The 14,170-nt window shown below is 31.6% G+C and overlaps 1 protein-coding gene across 1 annotated transcript; it reads right to left on the bottom strand.

Moving 5' to 3' along the window:
- Positions 1-1,541: 1,541 nt before the first annotated feature.
- On the bottom strand, positions 1,542-13,803 carry LOC132722360 (uncharacterized). Its single transcript, XM_060706857.1, has 8 exons — positions 13,600-13,803; positions 7,495-7,716; positions 6,986-7,189; positions 6,343-6,486; positions 5,896-6,030; positions 5,413-5,550; positions 4,588-4,708; positions 1,542-1,829 (listed from the first exon to the last, which is right to left on the bottom strand). Exons 1-8 carry the CDS (start codon positions 13,655-13,657, stop codon positions 1,577-1,579), a joined length of 1,275 nt encoding a protein of 424 aa, XP_060562840.1. The 5' UTR covers positions 13,658-13,803; the 3' UTR covers positions 1,542-1,576.
- Positions 13,804-14,170: the final 367 nt, after the last annotated feature.

The following is a 14,170-nucleotide window of genomic DNA, read 5'->3' as shown; positions in this document are numbered from 1 at the left end:
GTGCTGCAACTTCTCAATGAATTGAGATAGTCTTCATCGTCGGTTACTAATTACCCTAAGATCGACCTGACCCCATTTTTAGCCTGTCACATTTACAAAATTTTCTTGGCGATGAGGGGAACTACCGCCCCCTTCAAACCCCACAAACAGAAGGGGCACATTCCCATTCTGGTAACCCCCTGATGTAACATTTTGAAAGGGGAAGGAGCCAAAAAAGTGGGCACTTTTTTAACAACATTTCTCAAACAAAAAACAATGTTTGGACCTAGGGCATTTTTTCACTGTTTGATGCGTCAAAAAGCGGGGACAAAAATCCGTCAAACCACGTGTAAAATGACGTTATTTCGGATCAAAATTCTCGTAAAGTTAAGCTGTAACATGGCCAGCAGTTTATTAGCAGGATTCTTTATATGAATTCTTTAAAAGCATAACCTTGACTTTACTAAATATAAGATATATAAGCCAGACAAATACTCTCAGTCTATGTATAAAGACTATGCCGTCGTCTTATTTACATGTTGTCTTCTTTCTATTGTGCAGTGTATACAGGGGAGAATATTGTATTGTATAGTGTTTTGAGATTGTTAGTCTGAAAAGGATGAGATATATTCATACTATGTCAAATGACTTAGATATATTAGAATAGAAATAAGCAAAAATACTGAGTAAAAAGATATTATAAGTTCTATTTGGTATGTAAATGGAGTGAGGAGTAGAGTTTACAAAGGACTTTGAAAATTGTTTTCTATATCGGACATACATTATGTTGTTTGTTTCTGGAAAACCTTATTGATACAGTGGTGAGTTTGTAATAAGTGATGGTTGACAGGAGTGCACTCAGTTCGTAGGCGTGCATGGTATATTTGTCATTTTCTAATAACGGTATATAATATTTGGACATTTTGTTAAGTTACTGTTCAGTAGAAATTTAAAAGAAGGAAATGAAGATTCATTTTTTAGTTCTGCAGGTGGGTTGTTCCAGTCTCGTAGGGCGATGGAGGAAGAAAAGCCTTACAGTACTGAGGTATTCTTTGTACGTAAAAACACTTTGCCGTTTATATCGTTTGAGTTGCGAAGATGTGTCTCTTTGTGTCTCACCTACTGAAGGGGCGGATAGAACACTATTATAGGCAATTTGGAGAAAGTACAATTTTCATTTTGTAAAGAAGCATGACTTTGTGTTTCCTTCTTCTACACTCTAAACATTCCTAAGTGAATTGTCGTTGGAGCTCATGTAGAGACACAAATTTGCACGCACCAGAGAAAATTTTAGACGATTCGCGTTAAATTTAATCAAGTTCACTTTTCTCGTATTGAATAAAATATACAGCATCGGTGTATTCTAAAATATATCTAATGTAAGACAATGTATGACAGATAGAGTATTTCTAAAGATCTACGATCGAATTGAAATTTAAGTTTACGCTCCAAGCTCTTTCCTTAATAAAATATGCCAATCAATAAATGTAAGTCATGGTGATTGTGAGAAGTAACTGCAGATATTATTTGGTTTTGTACAGGAAGAATGGGATGTATAGGTTTAGATCTTCCATGGGTGAGTCACATTGTTTCAGATTTAAAGGGATTGAACTTCACCAGCTATTTGCCAGCCCCAAAAGAGTTTTTTATTGATATCACAATGAAGAATATCAGCTGCAGATAGTGGATGATCGACAGTTAAATTAAGGCCGGTATCATCTTCGAAAACATTTACACAATACCTTACGTCTACAACAATATCATTAATATAAAATATATTCTTTTTATTTATAGTCATTAGTACCTCTGTCCTGTCCCCTGATTGAGCCGTGTGATCGGTGAGTGTTCTCCTGAAAAAATGATTTCTGTATACGATTGTTTTAGAATAAAAATTTCAAAAGACCCATTAAGTGATAAAGTTGATTGGCTAGTTTTTAGTATAAGACATAATAACAAATAACTTAAGAATTATATAATTATGGATGTTGTTTGCAAGTGTGAGATATATGAAACGATATTACATATATTTATGTAGCATTTAATAAAAACGTTCTAGAACAAAAAAAATATTACTCAACATATAAATGTTCATACTAAATCACTTATAACTTTTATAACTTATTTCTTTTACGGAATTTCTCATACGAAATGATGCCTTTTTATTATTGTTTTTTCTATTTTGAATGTATCATGGAAAATATGCCAATTATTGAACAAAACACTTTGACGACAGACCTGCTTCCATATCAAAATCATTATTTCAACTATCGTGGACTAACCAGTTCTCAAACCTCTTAGCATTCAAGAGGTCTTTTAATGTAAAAAAAAAATTATATCTTTATAAAAATACTTTACATATGTACACTTTAATCTTTATGTAACATTTCTGTAAAATTTGACTGAAATTCAACTATTAAAAAAGCTCTATTTTCATCTTGGAAAAGCACAACCCTCTGTTTTAAAACTTACATGGCCTCTTAAAATAAAGAACCTTATCTCAAACCCCTTCAAGTATCTCTAAAATTCTACTGTTTAGTTTAGCCACCGAAGTGATTGTTATACGACTATCACATGACAATAAAGTACCCTACACAATGCAGTTACCTACTTTAAGATATTTTTGTCTATTATATTCATTTTCACAAATAGTAAATGGTGTATTTATGGGACTTACAAAGGTAATAGCAATTTGTATGAAATTACGCTAAGTAATAAAATATGTTATGTAAATATTTGTTCCTATGCACTGTTTTCATTTGACATCAGCAGACATGTCTGTCAGAAACTAAGCTTTTATGCACACAAGTTCAGGACATCATAGTCACTTCTAGTAAAAAAATAACAGCACATGAATGAAAGGTTTGAGAAGAGGTTGGGTGTGAGATTAGGTACTTATACGATACATATGTGTGAACTTTACAAAGAAAAACTGTTTTATATTGCGTTACAAGATATATTTATCGGATTAATTTATTCATTACACTACGTGTATTTTAGGCCAAGGGATGTGTAATCATAGAAGTTCTAAATTTGCTCTTACAATTAACTCTTATACTCTGTAGATGTGTATTTTACAATTGTCGGTGAAATTGGTGATATCTTTAGACCAAATAAAAATAATATAGCACAGTTACTAGATTGATTTTCTGCTAAAACTTTAGCAGTAATCAGATGAAAAATTCATAAAATATCTCTTACAATGCTTAACTGTAAAATCTAGAAAGTTATCAAAAAGTTGCACAACTGATATAAAACTAGCTAGCTTATTTCTACAGCAATGGTTAATTTAATTTTGAAAATAAGGAAAGCACTTTTGCCAGTATGTATAACAAACGTGTATCACATAGAAGTGCTCGTCGACTCGAGGGGTTTCCAGTGTCTTGAAATGCATGACTCCCGATGAGACATTATATTTCGAAAAAATAAAATTTGAAAAGAAAAATTAATTAAGATTTAACGAAAAGTAAAATATTCAGTGTGCAATAACTGATTTGCAGTATTTGCCACCATATTTAAATGCGTGACTAACGTAGCAATGCTTGTTGGAAGTTTTGACTACTTTTTAGTAATTTACATAAATTGTAAGATGTTCATATGTGTAAATTCCATTCTTCATTTCACAATATTTTACTTTTAAATACATTTTCAAATGATTCATTAATGAACATGAATCTTGCATGTTGCTTTAAGAAAGGCTATTTTGGAAACATAAAAAAATATTTTTAAAAAGGATTTCAAGATTGACACTTTATGTTGCTTTAAGAAAGGCTATTTGGGAACCATAAAATTATATTTCTAAAATGGATTTCAAGATTGACACTTTATGTTGCTTTAAGAAAGGCTATTTGGGAACCATAAAATTATATTTCTAAAATGGATTTCAAGATTGACACTTTATGTTGCTTTAAGAAAGGCTATTTGGGAACCATAAAAAAATATTTTTAAAATGGATTTCAAGATTGACACTTTATGTTGCTTTAAGAAAGGCTATTTGGGAACCATAAAATTATATTTCTAAAATGGATTTCAAGATTGACACTTTATGTTGCTTTAAGAAAGGCTATTTGGGAACCATAAAATTATATTTTTAAAATGGATTTCAAGATTGATACTTAATGTTGCTTTAAGAAAGGCTATTTGGGAACCAAAACAAATTTTTTCAAAATTGATTTCAAGATTGACATCTTATGTTGGTTTAAGAAAAACTATCTTTGGGAACCATAAAATAATATTTTTAAAATTGATTTCAAGATTGACACTTTATGTTGCTTTAAGAAAGGCTGTTTGGGAACCATAAAATGATATTTTTTAAAATAGATTTCAAGATTGACACTTTGTATGCAGTCAAAACAATAGTTGTGAATAAAACTAATTATTGTTGCTTGTCAAGAAAACAATTAACTTATTCTCTGATATACTAGTATAAATATCTATATGTACGAGTACATGTATATAAATGTGCAGCTAGGGAAATATAGCTCTGACTGTAAAACTGATATAGCTCATCAAAACGTTTGAAAAAATTTGTTTAATTCATAATTCATAAGATTATCCATTTCTTGAACGTATTAAATTTTGTTGAAATAAGAGTAAATTTCAATAAGAAACCTGCTTAGATGATGCCTTCTGAACACGTAAAGTCCTATGGCGAAAATAAAAATTATAAAACCACATCCGCCAACACTGCAAAGGACGATAGTTAGTACCGGACTTTTTTCTTCATTTGTTTCTAAAACAGAAACAGTTCGCATTTTAATAATGATGCGTTTATTAGCTGGTGTGTCTACATGTAAAAATATTTTTGCTTTAATTAAACGGGCCAGTTTAGTTTCCCTACATGTATTTTCATTTGTTTGAAAAAAATCAATAGTGCTCGTTGTTTAAATAGTATAGGAAAGAACAAATCTAAACGACGTCAGTATACATGTAGTTATAATAACTCTTCATGTTTATTATATTTTATATGTAATATACTAGCATAAGCGTTTTTCATCTATAGTAACGTCAATTGTTTTCTCGTTTCTTAAGGGTACACGGATTCTTTTACTTGGGGACCATATGCTGCTTCTCGTGGAATGGCAAGGAAGTGTCATATTGAAGGTTCCGTGAAAAAACCGTCGTATAGACAAATCTTTGGATGTTTCAAATTTCCAAATTTTACCATTTCGTGTTAATATCTCGAAAATTGCTTACACCGATGCTTTAAGGCGGGGCGCTAATTTGTATTTTCTAGTATCGTCCATTAACAATCCCAGTTAAAAAGAACCTTTAACATATTTTAAATTTTGTCTTTTGTTCGTTCTTAAGGGATTATATATTTCTCTTTATTTGGATGTTGAAGTAATAAAATGGATAAGTACATCTCAGCAACGGTTTAAGCATAAATTTGCATGAAATAAAAGGCCTAAATTATCCTGCAGTACAATTACACACCTTCGTTACAATGAACTCCCTTGTAGCCTTTAGCACATGGACCGGGGCATACTCCTTCGTCCTTGGTACAAGTTCCGTTGCCAGCGGCACAGTAACAGTTTCCATTGCAATTAGTCCCAAAGGTTCCATCCTCACATACTTTTTTTTCATTTTTAGAAGAAATAAAGGATTGTTGATGACGCAAACCCGTATTTAAACATATCTTATAAGATTCCTGGTCTTTAGTTACTTATGTTTGATTCTACTTGAAAAAATAGTGAAATGTGTGCGTAATGTGTGACCATTTAAACGGCCAGTTGGCTTTTTATTAATTATTCAATTGTGCTTAAAGAGTTTTGTTTTTAGCTGTTCTTTTGTCATTTGAATGAAAGAATAATTTCTATCAAGAGTATATAAGTTTTGTTATAAAAAGCCAAAATCTTAACCTTTGAATTATTGAAATTTCAAAATGTTTCAAGAAAATATATATTTTTCAAGACTGACCTTTGTTACAATGAATTCCATGATAACCCTTTCTGCATTGACCTTCACAAATTCCATAGTCACTTGTACATGTAGTATTGCCTTCACAGAAACATTCTTCTCGACAGTTTTCACCAAATGTGTCCGTTGCACACCCTGTAATGGTAAATAAATGAAAACTATGTTCATTTTATATAATAAAGATGATTGTTTAATTTATCATGAATTATTCAGTTTTGAATGTAATTTATTTCTATTTATATCTAGTATTTTCTTTTTCTAATGAATTGTTTTTAAGTTGATAACAATTGGGTAAACAGTGTTGAATAATAAATATTGGTTAGCAATTTGATAAAATTTTAATACTGATTTCAGCATCATGTATGTGTGTCACAATGTCACACTTTTTTAATATTTGTGAAAAATGAATACTTTTTAAAGTGTATAGTTTTCAAAATTGCAATTTACTCGTGTCACATGCAGGTCCTATCCAACCTATTTTACAGAATGGTAAGTTGCAATGTCCAGTTGATTTATTACAGTTTCCATCATTTGTGCTGTAACAATGACATTCCTTAGAACACTCCTCACCATACGATCCTAGCCTACAATCTTCAGACAACACTTGAAAATTATTAACCAGATCTGAACTCATATAATGAATTGAATCTTGGTTCCTTTACAATGAAATTTCACTGTACAAAGAACATGTTACATAAACCAAATTGTCTTACAGATTTCATATGCGATTAACAGTTGCAGAGAAAATGGTTATTACTGGTTGATTATCCAGTAAAGCAGTATACCTGGATAAAAGGCCAAGACATGAACAAAGAAGTGTTAAAGAAAACTAAATATCATTGTTCAAGACTTATGTTATATAATATATGAACATTATATATTTCTTAACGTGTACATATTTTACATTATCACTTTTGAACATAGCATTCATGTTTTATTAAATAATACAATGTTCGATACGAAATTTGATGCAGATTTCAGATGCAGTATTGGGTATTTTCAATGTTAATAGAAGACTTGTCTCATGCATAGAAATTTATCGATAAAATGAATTTTAGCCTAATGATAACCAGAAATTAACAGTTCATACCTCCCTCATACACTTTCACTTCACATATCGTAAGTATACCAGATCTTTCTATAGTTACATGCCTGGCTAAAACATTGTACAATTCAACAGTTGTGTTCTGGTCTGATGTCAGCACATTACCGTCGTTGTAATACAATTGTTGCTTTTGGTCAGTAGAATTTTTCAAAGAAAGACGGAACCCTTGAAGTTGTAAGAATTTGTTTTCTGTAAGAAAATTATTCCATATTGTAGATTACTACTCACAGTTTATTTTATCTTAATTACCAAAGTTATAATCGAAATGCAAAGAAATGAGATTAGTTTTTCGCAAAAAAATCTTAACATGATACTTTTATTTTATATTTTTATATTAATATAGCATTTTGAATTATTCTATAATTTCGTATTATCAATACCAGCTACGAAAAGAATATTAGTGGAAAATGGTCATTTTATCATTTAAGTCGGTAAAAGTATTGTATATATAACAAACAGTAGGTCAAATCAGGCGAAGAAGATGTTGAAATTACCTGCTTCTCGACCTTGAACGATCACTCTCGCTAAGGGATACATCTTTCCAAGATCAATTGTCCACCAAGATGTTGCGCTATTCATTGTCCCGCTGCAGCATTCACAAGTATCAGGATCATTACCGATCTGTCCGTCAATAGCTTTATCTGATGTCCAATTGAACGCTACAGAAGACATCTCTGTGTGAAAGGTTTCATTCCTCCCTGTTATTAAGCTGTTTTCTAAAAGAAAATTATAATTGTAAAAAATTCGAATCACTGCAACTCGATGCGCAACCTATTATCATAAAAAAGCTGTTCAAAATATATATCTTTAAGAATGTCTATAACGGAAAAATTGGGAATGTAGGAGTCTCGGTAAAGATTAAGTTTAACTTATTAACGATGTTGAGTATTATATGCTAAACAAAAAAGGACATTGTCCGTTTTAAAGTTCAGGTATGCGGAAATATGGAAATATAAGTAAATATGTGCATAGAAATGACAAGTTTGTTGTTTCTGCTTTTGAAATGTAATTTCTCTCATTGATTTAAAGCTTGTGTTAGTTCACTGATGTTCAACGGTGAAGAAGACCTAGGTCTTACACGCTGGTTAAAATTATACAACGGGTGTTCGATGGGATCAGAACTGGACTTCTCTTGGGCGGGCCAGGCATAAATAATGCAACTTTATTCGACCAGATACCGATTGAACTCACAGTTGCTCATGCTGAAGGACTTGAGAAATTATCCTGTTGAAACAGAGTGATATTTGCATCACATTGAAACACATGGATATAATGCCTGCAAGATAATTCATCTCGGTAGCGTTGGCATTCAAATATCCATAGATTTCGACAAGAGGTATGCACTAGTCCATTGTTGCCTTATCCGGCGATAGTATGTACGAACCCAAGTAACACGATTTACGCGTTAACATCCTGTCAATACACAGTCAAAGTAAGGACGATATCCACGTGGACCAACATCAGGCAGACGATTGCATTCAGTTCTGGTAGAAACTTGGTTGTTATATGTACCAGGGTGTAATAAGCAATGGCATAGCAGTTTGAAAATGATAAAGTATGTTCATGGTATAGCTGTAGACCAGGCATTGTGATTTGCGAACGTCAGATATGTGGCAAATCTTTCGTATACAATGTTGCTTTAGGTTAGCTGCTAACAATCCTATCAACGTCATTCATCTCCATGCAAGCAATAACATTCCAGTGCCACGTTTACTTGGATGGACGTATAGGGATATCAAAAAAAGAAACTCATTTTCAATGTCTTTTTTCTATTGTCAACAAAACCTATAAAATCAGATAGAAGGGTTTCTTTTAATAAACGATGATTATACTGATCCATGCTTTACATTTATAACTTGTGTATGTTGTTGTTTTTTGTTTGTATTTGTGTTGTTTTTTTGTTGTTGCTTTTTTGTTGTTGTTTTTTGTTATTGTTTTTGTTTTGTTTTTTTTTTTGTTGTTTGTTTTTTTCTTTCTATTATCGAACTCAATTTGATGACATTTCAGTAATTCATATACCTGTCGAACTATACAGTTACATTACTTAGTGTTAATTGCAATCATTACTGTACTAAGATTCTGTTCTATTTCTAATTGTATCGCCTTATCGATCTCAAAGATTATTAAAATGACAAATTCAAACCTGTGGCTAAAATGAAGTTTTGCGTATTATTTAAACATGAATGCTATCCTCAGTTAAATTGATCGTGTTTATTCATTCCTTCGTATCTTAGCAAGATTATTCATGTCAGGATAGGCTAACGTTGTTCTTAATCTATCTAAGGATGTGTTCTATTTTATATATTTTTAAAGGACGCAACGCCCGATACAAATAGGTAACATTTTCTGATGATTTACCCGTACACCGTTGTTCATCTTAAGATATTGTTAGGTCTTATAACTTACCGCCTATATGACTGAAATACTGTTGGGAAAAGGCGTAAAATGAAACAAGCAAAAAACAAAAAAAGGTCTTATAACCCGAAATCATATTGATATATAAAAAATAAACGTTTTTATTAGGGAAAAAATATTTACATTCAACAAAAACCAATGATAATGTTGCAATCGTAACTTATTTGTGTAAATTTATACAAGTTTTTTTGCGCTACTCAAGAGTATCTCCTGTGACTGATAACAAATCCAAAATATGTCATAATTTATTCAAAAAGACATTTTTAAACTTATCTACATTTGTTTACTTAAATAGGATATAAGATAGCAAGCAAAAATTCACTGCTACAACCTTTGATAAACAAGTACTGTAATAAAGTCAAATAAAACCAATATACCTTACTGACAATTCTTAAATTTCAGTCATATAATGTATAAATAAATGTTAGAACCGCCGATAAACTATTTAACTTCCATTACTTCCTGAATTGCAATAGGTATGTCTTAATAATTTAATGTCAATTTGTTGTGGTATCCTCCGACCTTGTTTCGGTTTTTATTTTTTTGTACGACATTGACTTCTTCAATTACATATACAGGCATTTTATGGGTCTTGTACAAGATAACCACTAATATTTTGCGCATTGATGATTTCTTGTCTGAGCTACCTTCTTCATCAGTCTAGGCTTCATGATAAAGTAAGAAACGTCTTTAAACATGTATGGGTCGAAAAAATGAATAAATACATATATCTTTATTGTAGATATTTGGGAGGGGTCCATAAAACGCCCATTAAAATGTATTGTATTAAAATTACTTTTATACATGTACGTGTATTCATATTTTAACATTACTTATATTGCTCTTTGTGGTATTAGCAAGTTCGTATATGAAATAATATTAAATATAAGAATATGATTCTGCTTTAAATAGTTTGTTTTCTGTTTCGAATTGTAACGTCTCCATGTGAATTTTATCAGATATTCTTTGATTGATAATGTAAATGGTATATGTTTATCAATTTCTAAAGTGTTAGCTACTTCAAAAGTATACCCCATGTTAAAAGAATGAGTTTGCACAAAAATCAATTTTTAAACTTGAATTGAAATGTTAAGATTACCTGACATTTTCAAACCAACAAACTCAATAAAGGGCTTATAAATTTTGAGATAAAAATCGAACGTATCTTTACAAATATTTAAAATGAAGAAGAGATACCGACGTGTTTTTCACAATATACTGAATAACAATAAAAATCAGATAAAAATCTGTTAAGATTTTTAAAAAAATCCTGAAAACATTCAATTGCAATTTATTTTGACAATATGCAACTGCTGAAATATTTGATTTATACCTATGTACTATATATAGTAACACAACTTAGAGTATTATGGCAAGATATATGTCATACAGTTTTGGCCGCCTTGCTAATCGGCATTATTTTTCCATAAAAGACGAGTGCATGAGGGCACAGACAGTATGACATAATAAACTTTCAGTGACTTTCATGAATGAACTATTGTCACGTGCACACAAAATTTAAAGTTTTGATGACATAATCAATCGCTATCAACAAAGCTTTACATTAATTAAAGAAATATAACCTAATTAATCCAATAACTATGACCAAGCAAAATTGTGAACATAGAAAATTTCTAAATGACTTCAGTTTGCCGGTACATATAGGCCACTGCATGGATATGAAAACAGATGAATTGTTTAAACAATATTGATACTTAAGAATTCGTCATGTATAAATCAAGATCTAAGCTACAAGATAGATCTGAAGAAATTTCAAGATAATTTGCCCCAAAGGGAGAGCTAGAGCCATCAACAAGTCAGAGAATAGATCTGAATACATGGGCATTTACAGATAAATCTGTCACTTGACAACATCATATTCGTTCTTGAATGTACACAATTTCATAATGTCCACAAATAAAGAATATCTATGAATATAACCAACAATAATTCAACCAACATTTTCTCATTTTCATTTTGTTTTATCATGTCGGAGGTTCCTAGCTTGAATCAATAATGTCCTTCTGGCCTGCGGTCGTCAGGTCAGGCCATTTTCGCATAATCGCGAGTAGCAACCAAGTATTAACTTCTAAATAATAGATAAAAAAAACTTGAGCTTGTGTGAAAATATTTAAGTATGAAAAGATAGCATGAGAAAAACATGCGATTCTTTTTTACTTATACTTGTTGAATGATTGAATAAGATGAGAATATGTGTGACATGTTTCCGAAGTAAATATCGTTCTCCATATTGTCATTACTATCTATGTCCATTTTTAGAACAACCTAAACATATTCACTTTCATAGATTGTTAATGAAGTGTCAAATATAGCAATAATTCAGGAACCTGATTCATGCAACATAAATTCATATTCATTGCTTCGTTTTAATTTTTGTTGACACATTTTACTTTACAGAGTTACCAATGTCCCCCGCCTAAGGGAAGTTTTACATAAAGCACAGAATTGAGCTATTTTAAAAGATCTAGGTATGGATCTGAACTTTTAGTGCCAAATTTTGATCAATGCTAGATCTGCACATCCAAGTAACAATAAAATCAAAAGAAATTGGCCCTCATGTGTGACCTTGACATTGAAGGTAGGAGTCTTGCTGTTGCAAATGACACATGGTCCCTTTACTGTGTACATTTGTGCCAAGTAATTTCAAAACACCTTAAACAATAAAAACAAGAGCTGTCCGTAGAACAGCAACGCTCGACTTAGTGCTTTATAGTAAAAGAGCCTTAGAATGTAAAATTTTCTACGTTAAAAAAGGGCAATTATTTTCTTTAAATCCACGTAACAGTTAAAGGCCTTGGAGAATGTCATATTATGCTCTCATAGAAGAGTATAAAATTTTAACTTGTTTAAAAGCCAGATGTTAATAAAATATGAAAATATTTTAGGTATTACGTAAATTCAAGGTCGAAAAAGGGCATTATTCTGTCATAATTCTTGATACAGTTACCTCCAACTGTCTACAGGTTGGAGTCATGATAGTGAACAAGTGTGCAAAGTTTCAAAGCCATATGTCAATGGGCTTTGAAAATATTTGACGTATCACAAAAACAATAAGTGGTTACGCCGATACCGACGCCGACACCGACGCCCGGGTGACTACAATAGCTCTACTTATTATTATAGAATAGTCGATCTAAAAATTATGGACTGTACACAAAATATACCCTATAAAGGGCCATGTTAAGCTTTGGCCTTGAATATAAGAGTCTGGTGTTGTGCATTGCACATTGTCTTATCATTGTCAACATTTATGCCAAGTATTTTCAAAATCCCTTGATGAATGAGAAAGTTAAGCACTGGAAATAAAGTAAATCCTATAACAGACTATATAGCAAACTATGTTAATCGTTGGCCTCCAACTGTAACCTTGACTTTGGAGGTAGGCGCCTGGTTGTTGCAAATGACACATCGTCTTAATATTGTGAACATATTTTCTAAATAATTAAATGATGTCAACACGCGTTGATCAATGAAGAAGTTATGGACCGGACACAAAATATACCCTGTAACAGACTATGTTAATATTTGGCCTCCAATTGTGACATTGACCTTGGAGGTAGGCGACTGTTGTTTGCGCATGACACATTGTCTCATTATTGAGAACATTTGTGCTAAGTATTTGAAAAAATCCCTTTATGGATAAAAAAGCTATTGACCGGACACGACATATACCCTCAAAGAGACAATACTGACCTTTAATCACCAAGTGTGACCTTTACCTTGGAGGTAGGGGTCAGGTTGTTTCGTTTATTATTGTCTAATTAAAACAAACATTTGTGCTAGGTTATTTTAAATTCCTTTGATAATTGAAATAGTTATGGACAGGACATAACTATGTGACGGACGGACGCGAGGAAAGACGGACAGACGGACGGAGCCTATTTATATATGCCCCTTTCTTCTTCAAAAAGGCGAGGAACAATTAAAAAACTCTTGATTGTTTACAACTTAATATTTCCTTCCTTCTACAGCTTATTCAGAAGAGAATTAATTTGAACATTTTATTGCTGTAAAATTATAACATTTATATAATGTTCCTATTGCGGATAAACAATTGTTTTGACAATGTCAGAGTGCGCTATGTACATTTTTTTATTAATTTCGTAAGTACAAATAGTTTCAATAAACATTTCATAAGAGAAACATGCATCTTAATTACTCACCAGCATTTGTAAACGCCAATTCTATAATGACGAAAATAACAATAGCGTTTTTGCCCATAATGAAAGAATAAACATTTACTGATTATCCGTCTCCAATTACAAACACAGTTCACAGATAAAAGGTATGATCAAAATAGTCTGAGCGAAGACGGGACCACACAAATATTTGGTACTTGTAAACTAATAATCAATATATTGAACTTCATCAAAATTCTTTACTTAGATTTTTTTCTTTGCATGAGGTAAACTTTCTTATTTTATCTAAACACTCATGTCAATAAGCAAAACAGAAAATGGAAGGGATGTTTTTATTCGCAATATCAATGAATTATGTGTCTTATCTAAAGATTAGTCATTGATTATGTTTACATTCCAGCCCTTTTATTAAATATTGTGATTGAAAAGAAACCTTCCGAAAAGAAACAGGAACATATTTATTACTTAAAAATTTGATTTCATTATATGTGGCATAACGGTACAGAAGGAGGCATGGGTGAACAAAACACTGTTTTGTCCATTTATTGTGCCTTCAAACTACAAAACTGACATTATAACTTGCAGTCGCAGGGGG

The sequence above is a fragment of the Ruditapes philippinarum genome, unplaced genomic scaffold, assembly GCF_026571515.1.
Source record: "Ruditapes philippinarum isolate M1 unplaced genomic scaffold, ASM2657151v2 ctg2596_1_1_1_1, whole genome shotgun sequence".
Taxonomy (NCBI): Eukaryota; Metazoa; Mollusca; class Bivalvia; order Venerida; family Veneridae; genus Ruditapes; species Ruditapes philippinarum.
The sequence above is the reverse complement of the archived record's forward strand: the minus strand, read 5'-3'. Positions and strand labels throughout refer to the sequence as shown.